General features: G+C 40.4%; 1 protein-coding gene across 2 annotated transcripts; it reads right to left on the bottom strand.

Annotated features, from left to right (window-relative positions):
• Nucleotides 1–622: 622 nt before the first annotated feature.
• On the bottom strand, nucleotides 623–14766 carry SRI (sorcin). Of its 2 annotated transcripts, XM_081079344.1 has the most exons (8): nucleotides 14119–14766; nucleotides 13081–13164; nucleotides 10931–11000; nucleotides 5310–5353; nucleotides 4301–4448; nucleotides 3694–3807; nucleotides 2591–2649; nucleotides 623–991 (listed from the first exon to the last, which is right to left on the bottom strand). In XM_081079344.1, the coding sequence occupies exons 1-8, from the start codon at nucleotides 14167–14169 to the stop codon at nucleotides 965–967; spliced, it is 597 nt and encodes a 198-aa protein (XP_080935470.1). In that variant the 5' UTR covers nucleotides 14170–14766; the 3' UTR covers nucleotides 623–964. The 2 variants fall into 2 exon arrangements, with proteins under 2 accessions (XP_080935470.1, XP_080935469.1); XM_081079343.1 differs by lacking the exon at nucleotides 623–991 and having other exon boundaries at nucleotides 2546–2649; nucleotides 14119–14450.
• Between the last annotated feature and the right edge of the window lie 2058 nt (nucleotides 14767–16824).

Genomic DNA, 16824 nt, shown 5'->3' with positions numbered 1-16824 from the left:
TCCCTGACTCCCAGTGGCAGTCACATGAGCAGTTGGTAAACTCTTTCCAGGCCTTTTGCTGTGTATATTATTTTTTTTAATGTAAGTGTAAATACATGGCATATCAAAATGGGAAGTGTCAGTATTTAAAAAATTAACATCTTTATAGAAAACTTGGAAAATCCTGAAACCTACGAAGGAAATTAAAATCACCCAGAATCCTATCAGTCAAAAATAACCATAGTTAATATTTTCATATATTCCCTTTTGTCTTTTCTGTCAATTTTCTTTTTTACATAGTTAAGCTCATAATGTACAAGGTTTTTAAGTATAGTTAACATTGATGATGACAAAGAGAATCATGGTGACAGAATGGTATTTGCCACTCAAATTATTCAATAGATTTTCAAGAGGCAAAAATCATCACTTATGGTCCCCGTCCATTCATACAGCCATCAAAACACCTGTAAGCCTTAAAGGCTGCACTACGTCTCCACTAAGGAACCCTGACATGAATTACCATGGTGTTTTTTTTTGTTTTGTTTTGTTTTGCATCCAAGTAGGTCTACACAGTTTTACGTACTAAGAACACTCCATACCATGAAAAAGCCCTTCTAAGAGCGGGATGACAATAGCTGTAGTCTGATGACAAGGTTTTAATATCCTATAGTGATAAATACAGAACGTACCTTAAACATTCTGCACACTTAAATTTGCATAAGAGGTTTAGCAAGAAAATAAGGCGCATGACAATGGCTCAAGGAAGTTCTAAATGATGGAACAGACTTGATCTATTTATAAAATTCCAAAGAATTTATTACCTAAACTAAAAGACAACTTCAGATGTACAGAAAGTAATAAACCTTTACAACAATTCTTAAGGAAAAGTAGGGATGTGAGTTTACACATTGCTGAAGGCAAGGAGTAAAAGCAAACGAGAACTCCAGCTGGAAGGTCAACGACGTCCGCATAGCTTCCTCTGGATTTAAACACTCATGACACATTGAATGAACTGAAAGAGAGGAAGGCCGGCGTTACGCTGCAGATCTCTCAACACTTAACACGCCCTACCTCAGTTTAGGCAGCTGACATTTTGGGATTCTAATTCAAATCATGAATTTAAAAATCCTTTATAAAATACGAGTACATGACATATGGAAAAGTTCATTTTTTTGAGGGAAGCCGTCTAATAAAATCCAGTGGGTTTCTCACATCGAAGCTTTTTAGAGGGTAAGAGGCTTAATGGATAAAGACTTCTTTAAATTCCAAATAATGTCGAAGACTCTAGAAATGGGCATGGTCAAAGGTACCTATTGAAATATCAGTAACAGTTGGGTTTATAGGGCTGTATCACGTGGGGACATCTGAACTGCACCGGATTACCCCATTACTCTAACAGAGCTCCTTTAAACAGTTTATTCCTTTAGAATCCACCTAAGTCATTAAAGTGTAGCATGCACAGAAACAGACTATTTGGCTGTTCTGCAATCCAGAAACCCCAATTTAGTAGCATCAGTACGGGCTGTGCAATGTCTGCTTGTTTCACCGCTAAACACACACCACTGAACTGCTTTTTCTATCAATTTTCTTTTTCACTTTTCCAACACCAGTGAGGAACTGTGTATGCGAATCCTTGCAGCATTCCTGTAAAGCCAGCTAATTATCCCTATTTCAGGGAAAAGGAGCCTCAGGATCAAGATATTTAGCTCGCTCTTAAGTGGCCCTATTTGAGTCCAAGGCCTGTGCACTTTCCACTTCGCAGGCCACCTCTATGGAAACAGTAGTTGACTGTCACCTGAGAAGCTGCACACTGAAGAGAACACATCTTTAAGGAGAAATAACCATATTTATTACACAAGTCTTTGTACTCATAACTATGGCAGCTGCTAAACTGAATACATGTGTATCTTGGTATTTTGTAATGGAGAAACATTTTAGAATATTCAGTTATCACAGTGATTTACATTCTAAAAGTAATTTATCAATGGCTGAACAAAAAATGGAAACAACTAAACATCTCCCTACCTTTGTTAAGTATATCCAACTACTGCCATCAAAGATGGTACTTGGTTACCTTCACAGCAGTTACATGGCCAAGTAAATACACTGCTGTGAATTATGACTTCAGTTTGGGCCTGATGTACTCAATGAAGAGCACGGGTGTGCCAAGCACAGCTTTGAGCTGTTAAAATTACTTCTCAATGTCTGAGATGAATTGTTTAAATGAAGGCAAAAGCAGACACAACAACATCTGCATGGTGTTTTTCAAAGACATTTCTGACTGAAATCTCAAAACAGCTTAGGGGAGAAGGCATTATTAGTACTTCCTCTTTCCTCAGTCTCAGAGCAATGAAGAAACCTGCCTGAGGGACCCCACTAAAGAGTAGGACAAGCTGGGCTTTCACCCAGGCCTTTCAATGCAAAGCAAACAGTGGTCCATTTATAAGAGGAATAATAAATGAAACCAATAAATTTTGATCATTTTGAGCCTTGTGATCATTTAAGCCTTGCTTGCCCTCTGGCATCCTTAAGGTGCTCTAACAGCTAACTAAAAGGGATGTCCATTTGGTGTACATTTTATTTATTCAGTTCTGAATTTACAAAGACTTACATCATCATATGGGAAATTCACAACACCTTGCTGACCAGTATCCCGTCTTCGAAAGTTGTCTGTAAAACACCAGTGAAATTTACATGTTTTTTAAACATCTGATCTGAACTCACAATAATTAAAACCAATGTTTTGGCATTGGGTTCAAACTGCAGTAACATTTACACTGTATAAAGCAGACAACATAAAGAATAGACCAAAGCAAAGAAGCCAGCTATATGAATATGAATAGATTTAATATGGAGCAAAGTAATACAATGTGGGGAAGTTGGCCAGTTGTCTTTTTCAGAGTGGACCTGGAAGAAAACACCTTATCCCAAAAATCAGCAGAAGCTGTGTGACTTCCGAGGCCATTACTTACTGGTGATGAAGCAAGAATATCAAACTTCTTAAGAATATAGATATTGTTTAATTAAGGAATAGATGGATGGAGTCCCTAATATGACACATAGGCTGTAATAAAATATTCCACCTATTTCAGTTTTGTCCTATTGAAAGGGATTTACTTACATTAAAAAAAAAAACAAAACACAAAAGAACTGCCCTCAAATTTTGTTAGGATACAAAAAATTATAAAACTAGATATTAAAAAGAGTAAAACGAAAAGGGAGGAATGGAGTAAGAAAAGATATACAAAAGAAAGACAAAGAATGGAGGGAATAGAAAAGTGGGGATTATTAATATCTCCTCATTTAAGAAATAGACCTGAAACAGATGACATCATTTTAAACCTCCAAAAGGAGGAATTAGGAAAGAGCTACAAATGAGTAATTTCATTCTTTTCAAATGTTTCCCATCCTAGGGAGAAATCACAGACTACTGTTCATATTCTGATCAAAAAATTAGTTTCTTATGTTCTGGAACATGTTAGTTAAATTCAGTTAGGATTATTTTAATGGCAAATGACTTACTAATCTGAAAATATTTCGGAACAAAAAGAATTATTCTGCTAGATATGCTTAATAGCAATGTTAAAAAGCCAGTGAAGTTTGGGGAACAAAAGGAGAGTGGGACAATAAAAGTTCAGAAGTACTGAGAAGTGAAATGTTATAAAAACTGTGGTTTCTTGGCCTATGGAGATGACACCACCTCAAAGAACACACCTGTGAGAGCTCGCAGTTTGACGCAACAGGCTATGTAGTCATCAAAGGTGATCTTTCCATTGGTGCTGTATCGTTTTGCAATTGAATTCACGGCCTGGGGACTCAACCGAAATCCTGAGGAAAGAAAAATCATCCAGCAAAAAAAAAAAGTTAAAGGATTACAAAGAGACAATTAAAAGTAAGCACGCACAATTTTTTAAGACTGAGAGTACTCATTTTAATTATGAGTACACACTACTTTTAGAAAATAGAAACTGGCTTCATGTAGCACTTACTGTGTTTCCTCGAAAATAAGACCCAGCCGGACCATCAGCTCTAATGCGTCTTTTAGAGCAAAAATTAATATAAGACCCGGTCTTCTTTTAATATAACACCTTGTCTAATATAATATATTTGAAATATAATATAATACCCGGTATAACATAATATACCGGGTACATATACTACCCGGTATAACATACCAGGTTACATATATTAATTTTTGCTCCAAAAGACGCAGTAGAGCTGATCCGGCTAGGTCTTATTTTCGAGGAAACACGGTAGTTTTAGAAATTAAAAAAAAAATAAAATTCCTTCTACCCATGAAGTTGGAGTCGGCCATACCCACCCATTGTTGTCAGGGCCTTCTGCAGTTCTTGAGGATCCACTGTTCCACTTCTATCGCTGTCAAAACTGATGAAGTGTTGTCTCCAGCCATTCAGTACAGACCACAGTTCTTTAAATTCACTGAAACCCATTGTGCCTGACAGATCTCTCTGAACTGGAATTAAGGACTGGAATATATTTTCTTTTTTGGGGGAGCAACATTTTCTAGTGATTAAATCAAAGATCAAGGATAAGGACATTTAATGTTCTTTTTGCTAAGAAGGTGGAAAACGTCAGGCGTTCTTTTTGGTATGACACAATAAAAAGATGCTCTAATGATATACTAAAAAGGGCCTATGGAGAAAAAGCTCTGAGTATATGCTTTGTGGGGAAAAAGACAATCTGCGTGATGTGATGACAAGGAAATAACGTGGCCATGCTGAGTCACATGTGAAATGCAGCCTTGTTACTGGAACTGGGCTGCACCTTGTGGGTGTCCCAAGAGATGCTGCTTACCTTGTGTCCTGGGGAGCGTTTTGGCCTTACCACTCCCTAGATAAGCCCTCCCAGAACCGGGGTTTTCACTTTTGAAAAGGAGCTGAGATGGAAGGCACAGTAGGGTCAGAACTAGCTAAACTGAGTCCAACGATCATGCTGTGAAAAATCCCACTGTGCCTGACAGATCTCTCTGAGCTGTAATTAAGGACTGGAAAAATCCCACTGCCTGAAGCTCAGGTGTGAGTCACACAGGGTAATCATCATTAAAGCAAAAAAGCTTCCCGGACCGCTTGGATTTCTATACTTGTCTTCTCGGATGCTTCCTTGAATTCTCGAATAACCAACATTCTGGTTAAAGTTTCCTTCCTTTTTACACCAAACTCCATCTTCAAAGCCAATGATTTCAGAAAACTTCTTTGTGGTCATGTGTCACTCTGTACTTAGTGGGTATTAATTCTTAGATGAATTCCTTTAAGAAGAAAGTTTTTGTTAAGAAAAAATACTCTATAGACAGTAATCAAGGTAAAGGATACATCCAGCATTGAAACCATAAGCCGGCAAGTCTCCAGGTTAAAAGCTATCAAATCAAGAAAAGTTCATATTAATACAATTTCAAAAATTCACATTACATTAGATACATTCAAATTAATTAGGAATGTGATTATTTATACACTTTTTATACGTTACTCAATTTATGTGGAACTAAATTATGTGGAGCTTTAAGTACATTTTTCTTCCAGATATGATTCCTTCTAGAACACAAGTTTGATTTTAACATTATACACATTTTTTAAAAAAAGTATTGCATGATACTGTTAATATTTTTAGGTGTGATTATGGTTTTGAAGTTGGGAAAAAAGAAGGCATCCTTATCTTTTAAAAAAGTATACACTGAAGTTGTTTGTAGGTGAAATGAATGTTTATAAGGTATCTGGAATTTTCTCCAAAAGAAAACAGGCAGGGTTACAGATAAAACAAGAATAGCAATACATTGACAACTGTTGAAGCTGAGTGAGGAGGACATAGAAATTCAATGTGCAATTATCTCTATTCTTGGATCGGCTTAAAGTTTTCCATAATATACACTTTAAAAAATATTATATGCTTTTTCGTCTTTGAAACTGTAACATAGTGAGTTCAATTCACCATAATGAATCACAATGTATTATATTCACCATGGTAAGTGAGAAGGTCCAGGTGCTTGTAGCTACTCATAATTGACTACAAATAGCTCGTTTGCTAGTTCTTTGTCTAGTCATCTTTTTTTCTTTTTCTTCTAATGTCAGGCACTGCAATAGTAAACTCCTACCTCAAACAGCTTTGACCTCTTTTCATATATAATAAGCTTTTATATGAAACCAGATAAATACACTGACTAGAGTTGTGTTAAATGAGAGTGCTCTGGAGTAAGACCCAATGACCGATTTAGCGATAGCCATTGTTCAGAAGCCCTTCTAGTTTACTTCCAGTTTGAGGGTGTTCAGAGGGCATTTCTATACATTTTCAGACATCCAAATAGAACACGCTTATTGGCTAATGGCCTATTGATAATCTACCTGAGCATTAGCAAATTAATAAGGATTCCTTGCATCTTACATTGTGTTAATGGGAATCAACGACTTTGAGGAAATACTATCTAGGTACAAAGAAACTGTAAGATTAGAAGGCAGAAGTGACAAGATCACAGGCAAAGCTAGCATAAATTCTGCAAGTTTGTGAGCATGTACACAGAACTAACATTTTTTTTACAGCTCTTACTAGCTTTGTTTTTATCTCTAACCAAACTGAATTTAAAACACAACTGACCTAACTCTTACTACTGTAATGTCTCCAAACAGCACAAACTACAGGTTTTCCACTTTTAACAGATTCCTGTGTTTGGCATATCTTGGAATCTGAAATAAAAGATTTAGGACTCTTTCTATTTTGGTCCTTCAATCTCCACCTAATCCACAGATAAAATTCTCTGAGGTGAGAGGAGGCAACACTTTCCTACACTTCTAGATAGCTTTAGGCTCCATCATTTCCACTGTCACTTCCTTGGTTTAGTGAGCACTTCTCTCAGCTGTATGACTCCAGTGGCCACCTAACACTTATCCCTGACTCTCCATGTTCCCCACACTCATGTCCCCCAATTTGGTCTTTATCTCACAGCCAGGATAGTACACAGTCTTCTATATAAAACCCAGTAGAGGTGTTCCACTGCTCCCAGGATGAAGTCCAAACACCGTAATTGGCACATAAGGTCATACACATATCTTCCCAGTGCAGCCAGTTTCCTATGCTTTATTCAACCCCAACACACTATCTTCATGATGAATTTCTCACTGAACCACGCCTTTTCATCTCTGGGTCTTTTGAACATGCTGTTTTATGTGCCTAGAACACAACTTCCCTATGCCACTCACTTCTGTCTGATTTCTGCTCGACTTTCATTTCTTCTCAGTTTAGATATCAGTTCTGCAAAGAAAACTTTCCTGACTTCTGTCTGGGTTATGTGCCCCTCACAGAGATGATGCCACAGCCTCTGTACTTCACTTATCTCAGTGCTTTTCAGAGTCCCACAAGCATTATTTGTGTTGACACACCCTAGCATGTGGCAAATGGTGGGTGTCCATTAAAAATGTGTTGGCTGGATAAGTGAATGAATGGATGAGATGGAATGCCCTCATCCCTCTGAAGAAAGCTCAAAGCCTCTAAAGTGGATTTGGTTTTTAAACAAAATCTTTTACTGATACTTACAAGTTAAGTATAATCCCTTAAGTCAAATACCAATCTTAAGTCAAAATACCAATAAGAATATAAGACTATGATTTTTCCATTTTAGAAGATCTTCCATACTCATGAACTGACAAATGCCTATTACTACATACTCATTACGTGCCAGGCTCCGTATATCAAGAAAAATGGAGATTTTAAAAGTACGAAACTGGATTCTGCCCTAGGCAACAATCTAACGAAAAGACAAGTCATGTGCACATAAAACTCTAGTCAAGAGAGACAGTGACAAACCGTAACAGGCACCAAAAGTACCAGGAGGTGGTGAGGAGAGGTTCCCTCCTAGTAAGGAAAGACTTCATAGAAGAAGTAGCACTTAAGCCAAGCCGTGAGTGATAGAAAGATGGGAGACATTTGGTGACAGCAAAGTAGAGCTAGGGGCCAGCATAAGCAAAGAGAAGCAAAGTCCAGGGCAGACAAAGGAAGTGGGAGGAAGTACCTTTTAATGAGGCTGTATTACAGAGGATCTTAAATTCCCACTAAGCTGTTTAGCTTTTGTTTTGTAGGCACCAAGGAGCTACTCAGATTTTTAGAGGGAGAGAGTTGACAGGTTAGAGCTGTGTGTCAGGAAGAAAAGAAATCTGGTTGATTTTTTGTGAGGATTTAAAAGGTAGGGAATGAGATGGGCAGTGAACAAACAGAAAATTCACCATTACAGACAGTTCTAATGAACCAGAATGTTGATGTCTAGTAAGTTTGGGTGAGGAAGCTTGCTCAATTCTACTTGTATTTTTTCCCCCCACAAATAGTTTTTATTAATGCTAATTCTATTTTAAATAATTTCAAAATAATTTTTGCTGTAATTTTACTATTTCTCCTGTTCGTTTTACTAGAATGCCTCAAACATCTTTCCTTCTAGTAGAAATCCACAATATAACAGACCTAGCAGGAAAGCCCCACCTCCAGTTGTATTTCTCAACTGTGCCACAGAGGAACAACTACACTCAAGGAAAAAAGAGAATTGAATTACTGTCTTACAGACTAGAGCAACTGCCCTCATTAAGTCCACCTCTCGGTGTGACAACTTCCTTTTAAACTGGTTAAGAAGGTGCCTGCAGGTACTGGGCTGGAGAATCTCCCCCACCCGCTACCTGTGCTATTTTGGTTTGAAAGCTGGGTTTAAAAGACCCATTAGTGTATGATTTCTGTATTGCAAAACTCACTCGGATAACTCTCATGCAGGATGGCTTTGTGGTGCCTTACAGCCTCCACCACCAGATGACAGTAAGCAAATTAATTCAATCCCATGGTCCTGATGACTCAGGAACTGTCTTCTCTATAGCTCAATGACCTAAGGCAATCAATAATGAGGCTTTCTCAAAGGAAATTTTTAAAAGGCATGCTTTCCAAGGATATACAACCCACTCTGTTAGTCAGATTTTGAAATCTACCACACCTTCTACTGAAAGAGAATAGAATAATGGTGTACGCTGTGATACAGCTCAGTTTTATGAACCCTGCTCGAAGACCTTTGTGCACTAGCCCGATCTGCTTAAGGTTAACAATTAACAATGTACTGCCTACAATAATAATAAAAAAAAAATCCCCTAATCTAGAAAGCGCTTCTTTTGTTTAGGACCAGATTACATGACAGAAATGCAAAAGGTTCCTTTTTTATATTAATTCCCCCAACGAGGAAATATTAATAGGATACTGAAGTCACATAAAACAAAGAATGATAAAAACAGAAATGCAAACAGTTTAAAAAGAGAGCCAGCTAGTAAATAGACAAGTCACATGGTCAAAAGCTGCCACTCTACATCCTGGGGTGTGGATTGTAGTCGGAGCATTTTAGTTGAGAGTGTACTAGGAAGTTGGGGCTTCCGTCCTGCCTCAATCAGCAACTGGCAAAGAAGTCAGCAGCTACGGCACTTCAGTCAAGACAATCCTCTCGACCCTGTCATGGTCAAGATCACGTGAGTGATGAGAAGCCCGCCAGGATGCAGCATCTTTGCAGTGGTTCCCTGTCTGTAGCTCATGGCAGAGAGCTCACAAGGCAGGAAGGTGGTCTAAGTGCTGAATTACAAGGCAGCACATCCATTCTGTGAGGATCGGCGGAAGGGGTGGGAGGACTAGGAAAGAGTTTAGGAATTAGGAAGGGCGTACCCTACTTAGTCCAAACACATTGTCTTTAGTGGAAGGAGGAAAGAGCTGCTGAATGTCATGACAAGCATTCCTGTTTCCAGCAGCTCAGAGACCGGAAGTGCAGAACTAGTTCTCTGAGGACCAGAGGACCAGGGGTGGTGGACAGGACCAACCGCTCAGAACCAGGGGTGAAGGACAGGCCACTTAGGCACCACATGCGCAGGGCCAGACACTGTAAGCCCTAAGTGCCACCAGGCTTGGCATAAAGCAAGCTCTTAGCAAACAGCAGTACATGTTAGGCAGTATGAATAAAAAAGGGGCTATGTAATAAACCTAAGAAGATACTAGAGAGCACATGGCCTGCCAAGCTCAGTGTCCAAAAGTAACCCACCACACAGGATTCCTAACTGGGCAGGCCAAGGCGGATAGTCCCGTCTTCCAGCTTCCTTAGGAAAGGTCAGTCTTTACCTTACATTGTTATTATGCATCTAGGATAACATACCTTTGAAATGTCAGAGTAATTTTCTTTCCTTGACCCCTTGAAGGCACAACCCCAGGCACGAGCACAAGGTCAGAGCAGAGCAGACTACAGAACCTCTCACTGTTATCTTGTTGCCCGAATACCATCTCTCTGTGCTGTAAATGTTAATTATGAACTATCCTGTACCTACCACAAATGTAAAAGAAGTATGCCCTCTCCATTTTACTTTTTATCCAATCCCAGAGATTTCCCCGCTTTGCTTTTACCTGCCCCCTTAATCTACCACCAATGGTTTCATGTAACCCTCCTTACATCTCCTCCTTTGAATCTAATGTATAAAATAAGCTGCCAAACTGCCAGTCTCCGGGGCGCGTTCTCAATCTGTTGCGATTTTGCTACTGCACATGTCCTCAAAATTTTGGCTCATACAAACTCTTACGAAACTTTTCTACAGGCTGAACATTCTTTCATCGACACGCCTATCATTAATGACACCTGACCTGGCATATTTTACTTCAGCACCTTAACTGGTCCTCTGTGGAGGCCACATAAACTGTCTCTGCCTCAAATGGTTCCAGACACGTGGAACTCAAATCCAAAAAAACCCAATTAACTGGCAAGTAGTGTGGACTGATTTCTTAAGACCTGTTTTCAAATTCACATTTTGAAATAATACACTGAGTTTAGCTTTTGAAATTCTACGTGTTACTGGATCAGAAAAGTTCAGTTTCCTTGAAGTCTGTAATTACAAGTAACAGCTAACATATGAAATGCAAGAGTACCCGAGAAACTTTGGGAGGGTCAACTTACGTTTGTATCCTCCAGCAATGCCCGACTCAGTCAGGCATTTCTGCAATTCATCAGCATCGATTTGCCCATCCTTTTGGGGGGGAAAAATAGGAAGAGGAATCACAATAGTAATTTGTACCTCCTAGTTTTTTGTTTACTTTCAGTCTTCAATGCAGGAATAAAAACAAGAAAAGGAGTATTAGCATGCATAAGACTTCTTAAGGAATGCCTTCCAAAAATAGGCATTCTTTTCCTCATCCTACTTCCCAAAATAATTTCATGTTGAAAGATAGACAAATTGTTACATCCACTCGCACAAGTGGATAATTGAGGCCATAAAAAAACACATTTAATATCTAAGTGGCAGTTCAATTTCAGACTCTGTTTTAAATAATTATTACACAAGAATTAACAAAGTCGGACAGCTGCTCACATCTATACTTTAGTATTGGCAATATCTGTCATCGTTTCCTCTAAATTCCTGAATTAGGTTGGGCATAAACATTCTCAGTACAAGGTTTTTCTTTTAATAAAACACTGAGGTGAATTCAGTTTCTTCTATTGATACATGATTTTTTTATGATACATATTTTTTAATGAATGAATAAAACCAGTTTCTGTCGAACTATTCTTCCCTTACTCTGCTAGGAACATGCCAAAGTTAAGCATTTTAAAATAATGTAGTTGCTTAAAAATCTTAAAAACCTCCTTCTAGCTTTTGGGGGAGAGGGGAGAGCGGGGTACACAGCTGACATGAGTAAATAAAAAGCTTGGTTCAAACAGAGAGAGAGACAGAGCAAGAGACCTTTGTGATCACCTTGCTTATGATGTGAATGGGTGTATGTTTTTTTTCAGGCCCCAATTACTTAAGTTCCCAGAGGCTATTCTAGGTCAGAATTAGATATATGTTACTTTTAGGAGTTTTAAAATAAAACACCTAAGTCCATGGGTATTATAAGTGCTAAGTGAGCAGAATGATCAACAATTTGAAAGACTATGGCTATGCTGATACAGGCCAGGGCTGCTGAAAGCTAAGCAGATGGGGTCACTTACAGGGATGGAGGCACAGGCAATCTAAGAAAGTGAGTATTGAGCTTTGCTGTGTCTTGTGGTTTCAAAGATACAGATCATTAACAGATCAAGCAGATACTTACTGGGAAGCTCTTTCAGTTTTAGACTCAATTTTCCACTCAATTTCTCAAACTGCATTTCTTAGAGTGCTATTCTAAAAGGTGGTCTTAGGTTTTTATCCCATAATATTCTATGGCATTTTCACATGAAGATTGTGTTACTTCTAGCTTTTGATCAAAACAAAGCTAAACTGAATTCATCTGAGCAAACATTCCCTCTGGACATGTCTGGGTTATATCAACAGCATATTAACCATACACAGTGACCACGTGAGCTAGGGAAATGTCCTCTCAATCACCACCTGCACCTGTCAAATAACTCAAAATGTAGAGAAGTAAAAGGTCTTGGGGAGCAAATCTTCGTCCCCTCTTTGGGTCAACAGGCCACAACACCTAATAAGGACATAGAAGATCTGACCTAGTAACAGCATTTGCATCAAACAGAAAGTAAACTGTTCACAGGATTAACTTCCTGATAGTAAAAAAGAGTAGTAACTTTCTTATTTTGAAGCTGGTGGGTTTTTACCGTAAATACCTATTTCCTAAGGGGGTAATTCATTAACAATCAAATTTAACCCAAAGAAAGTGTCCATTAATATCTGGCTATAGAATTACTAGTACATGCCTTTCAGTTGTGCAAACAGGGGTTTATGTTCACCAGATACAGAATTTCTTCTCTGGAAACCACCCTGGATCCTGACAATCGAGTTCTAAAGACATCTTTAGAACAGTTCTAAAGACATCTTTCTATCTTACAGATCTTAACACATATTCATAACCCCCTATTCTGTTCAACCTGACACTAATTCAATCACAAGTTTAGTTCTGAATGGAACTAATATAAACACCAGTAACACTTTGTCCTAATTTGTTCTGAAAACTCAGAAATACGTGACTATAAGTTTCCTTCTTTCTCTTTTTTCTTTTGCAGAAGCAAAGGGATTCTTTTTCCAGAGGAAAGGTAGTTTTTCTGTGCCACTGTAACAGGCTAATACAAATGTAGACTCTGACCATTCTCTAGTATTAAAGAGAAAAGCTAACCTGTCCAGCGACTGAAGCAAAGTAACCATACAGCGGATCCTGAGTTTGTCCGGGAAACGAAGGCCCTCCGGGAGCCCCTCCATACTGTAAAACAGGAAACACAAATTCGGCATCATATCGCTGAACCAAGTTTTATTTTTTCACCACCGAGTGCCTTTGTGCAAAGCCAGGCAATGACCTGCCCTTCTCTTCATTTACCTCCCCACCACCGGGCACACTCTAACTGCACTCACTCTACCTCTTTCTTCCATTCTCACTCCAATCTAATTTTAAAAAACTGGCGGCTTGGACCAAAAAGAATTGTCCTGACAGTGACATCTGCGTAAGTGAAGCAACTTTAAAAACCCCTATTAACCTGCAGGTTACTAAGGTAAATGCAACCCAGGCAACAATTGATGAGCAGAGCTTAATTTTTTTTATAGCGTTTATGGTATTTTCAAAGCATTTTGAAACAGCTGTTGCCAGGGAGGGTAAGGTGTGTCTCGGCTGGGCTATTTCGCCACGAGGGAATATTCCTGGAAACAGTTTCCACGACAACGCGCATCCCAGAAGCCAGGCGAGGCGGCTTTCTGCTCGGAGAGCTTTTACTCTGGCGGTCCTTCCTTGACTTTTCTTTCTTTCTTTTTTTTCTTCGTCACCTTGTTTTAAAGAGAGAGGTAGAGCTCTGGACCATTCTAGGTTAAAATGGCTGTTGGCTCTTAGGGGAAACACAGAGGGAGGGAGAGGAAGCCAACACCCAATTTGCACAATTTCACGCCGCCGGTCCGAGAGTCACAGGGTGGGCTTCTGGGGTCGCCATCCACCCGTGCCTTGGCCTTGCGTAGCCACCCGCGGGGAGGCAGCAGGAACAGGGAGATGGAGGGAGCCAGAGAAAGAGGCCGAATGGCCTGGGCTTGGGGCGAGGCAGCGGGCAGGGAGAAGCCGGGGGCGGGAGGTGTCCGGGGAGCCGCCCCAGCAGAGTGGCTAAGTGTGGTCGCTCGGCGTCCCCGGGACCCCAGGGTCGCGCCCGGGCCGCAGTCCCGCGCGGGCAGCACTTACCTGGCTTTGGTAGAAGCCGCCGCCGGAGCCAGGGTGCCCGGGGTACGCCATGGTGCAGACTGCGCCGCCACCACCGACGCGCCCTGCCTCACCGCCCGCCCGCCCGGCCGCCCCGGAGCGCACCACGCGGGCCGGCGGGGGACGCGATCCGGAGCCGCCGCCCGCACGGGTTTTCTCTCTTGCCTCGGTCCCCTGCCTGCGCCCAGCCCTTTTTTGTGCCTTAGGTACCGAGGCCGTGCATCACCGAAGGCCCGGTAAGTGACTTAAGACCTGCGAATTAATTCACACCAGGGACTTGTCTCCCTGCGACACGAATGGCACATTCCAACATCAACTCGGAGCCTGGGGAATTCTGTTTTTCTTCCTACTTGGCTACTTTCTGACGTTTTTCATCTTCAGCAATTTTATTGGCCGGGGCCGACCGGCTCTAAGCTGAGTGCAATATTTGAGGGAGAGGGGCTGAATACATGAGGGCCCCTAATAGATGCTTGAGGGGCATGGAGGAGGTGTTGAAAAATCAAAATATGAAAGCGCCTTTGGAACACAGGAATAAACTTCAGAAATTGTGCAAGGGAGCGTTTGGCTTGGGGTTACACATTTCACTGAACAACAACGGCATGTTTCCTTGCTAGGGGACGTTGTCATCTCCTGGTTAAACTGGGCGTAGCTGGATGTGGCTTGGGTAGGGCAGAGGGCTTTTACTGCGCAGGGCAGTCCCGCCCAGAGCGTCTTTAGAAAGTGAGTTGTTTCAATTAGTATCTGCATGAGTCAGGCAAAATAAACCCCCTTTCCAAAATTACTCAGCTGCTTTTTAGAGCAATCGGGTATTAGTAAATATTCAGGAAGATGAAAGATTAGAACTTAGGTGATTCAGAAAATGGTTTGCTTTACTTCACACGTTCTTCTTTTTCACCCAGTTGAACAGCCTGAAGCTATTCAGACGAGAGTTCTGTTTGGTTTTGATTGACGTAATTTCAATCACGCAGAATGTTTTTGTGAATTTTAACCTTTTTAGAAATTCATTAATGAGAAAGGTTCACAGTATTTGCTGTGGAGGTTGCCCAGAAAAACTGAGTCATCAGTTTTTGGACCACCTGCTGAGCATGGTACTGGCCTTTTTCACCACGATATGGTGGATGAGGTTCCTCCATTCCAATTTCCTGCGCAGTGTTCTCACTAGGGTCATTGTTTTCCTCTCATGTATAACTTCCCTCCAAGTCTTCTTTTTTGGATACCCAAATTCCCAAAATACTCCCAAAATACATGACTCCCACGTCATGTTTTCTCCTGACATGTGAGAAAAAAATTCTAACAGCCCCTGTTGTCTTATATCAAATAAACTATATATTATGTGTTCCATGTTTGATTCAGAAAGTAGATTACCGATTTCAAATTGTCACAGCAGTCACGGAGGTAGACTAGACATTTTATGATTCTTTTGGCCTCTGCGAGGTTTTATTTCTTTTCTCCCCTTCCTTCCTTCCTTCCTTCCTTCCTTCCTTCCTTCCTTCCTTCCTTCCTTCCTTCCTTCCTTCCTTCCTTCCTTCCTTCCTTCCTTCCTTCCTTCTTTCCTTTTTCCCTCTCTTCCTCCCTCTCTTCCTTTTCTCTTTCTCTTCTCTCTCGCTCTCCTTCCCTCCCTCCTTTCCTCCTTCCTTTTCTTCTCTCTCTCTTTCATTTTCTTTCTTTGTTTCTGTGGTAATGTTATCATAGACTCAAGGGGTGCACTTGCCTGTGCCCATCCAAGCCAAAAGAAAAAAAAAGTGGGAGTTTTCAGCAAAGAAAGTGAAGGTTATTTAAGGAGTTGGTGTCAAGCCTGGAGACACAGTGAGCTGGTGCTCTCAGAAACCTGGCTTCCCAATGGTCTCCAATGTCTAGATTATTTAAGGGAGAAATCATTAATCATGGTTTCGATGCGAATTGGGGTCATGGGCTCCACTGATTGGTCGGGGCTAAGGCCGGGAGCAGCTGATGATGGCTTCAGTTCCTGGTGTTGATTATGACATTGTTGGGCCCGGTTACCAGGGAATGCAGTCAGTGGGGCCGTTCTGCTTTCATGAGTCAGGAGCTGAAATGTAACTGACGCCAAGGTGTTATCTTTGTTTGATTAAAACCTTATTCTAGTTTGAGGTTTGGTTATTGTGTCTTGGTCATGATTCACAGACCTAAAGCTTGATTCTTAAATAAATTCAGTGTTTATCGGAACCTAATGTCTTAAGGGCTTTATGATTAAAAGGAGTAGACAAACAGTATACGTACAGGTAGGAGGATCTGGGGAAAGCATGAAAAGAGTTCTAGTTCTATCTGGCTAAACCAAGCTAGCTTGGATTAAAGTAGAATGCATGCTAAAGAAATGAAGTTCATGTACGGTTACAGTAAGAACACTTAACACGAGACCTACCCTCTTAACAAATTTTTAAGTGTACAGACGAGTATTGTTAACTGTATGCACAGTGTTGTACAGCAGAGCTCTAGAATCTTTTTGTCTCGCATGACCGAAACTATACCTGTTGAACAACTCTCCATTTCCTTCTAATGCTAGTCCCTTTCTACTTTCTGTTTCTGTAAGTTTGACTACTTTAGATACCTCATATAAGTGGAATCATCCAGTATTTGTCGTTTTATGATTAGATTATTTCACTTAGCATAATGTCCTTGAAGTTTATCCACATTGGAGCATATGATAGGATTTTCTTTTTTAAGACTGGA

Source organism: Rhinolophus hipposideros, assembly GCF_964194185.1.
Source record: "Rhinolophus hipposideros genome assembly, chromosome: 18".
NCBI classification, from domain to species: Eukaryota; Metazoa; Chordata; class Mammalia; order Chiroptera; family Rhinolophidae; genus Rhinolophus; species Rhinolophus hipposideros.
The sequence above is the reverse complement of the archived record's forward strand: the minus strand, read 5'-3'. Positions and strand labels throughout refer to the sequence as shown.

Coding starts and splice junctions, on each gene's coding strand:
- SRI (XM_081079343.1), bottom strand. CDS start 14,169: ATGGCGTACCCCGGGCACCCTGGCTCCGGCGGCGGCTTCTACCAAAGC. Junction 4,449..5,309: donor TTATGGTTTCAATGCTGGAT/GTATCCTTTACC, acceptor ATTCCAGTTCAG/AGAGATCTGTCAGGCACAAT. Junction 2,650..3,693: donor CAAACTGCGAGCTCTCACAG/GTGTGTTCTTTG, acceptor GGTGTTTTACAG/ACAACTTTCGAAGACGGGAT.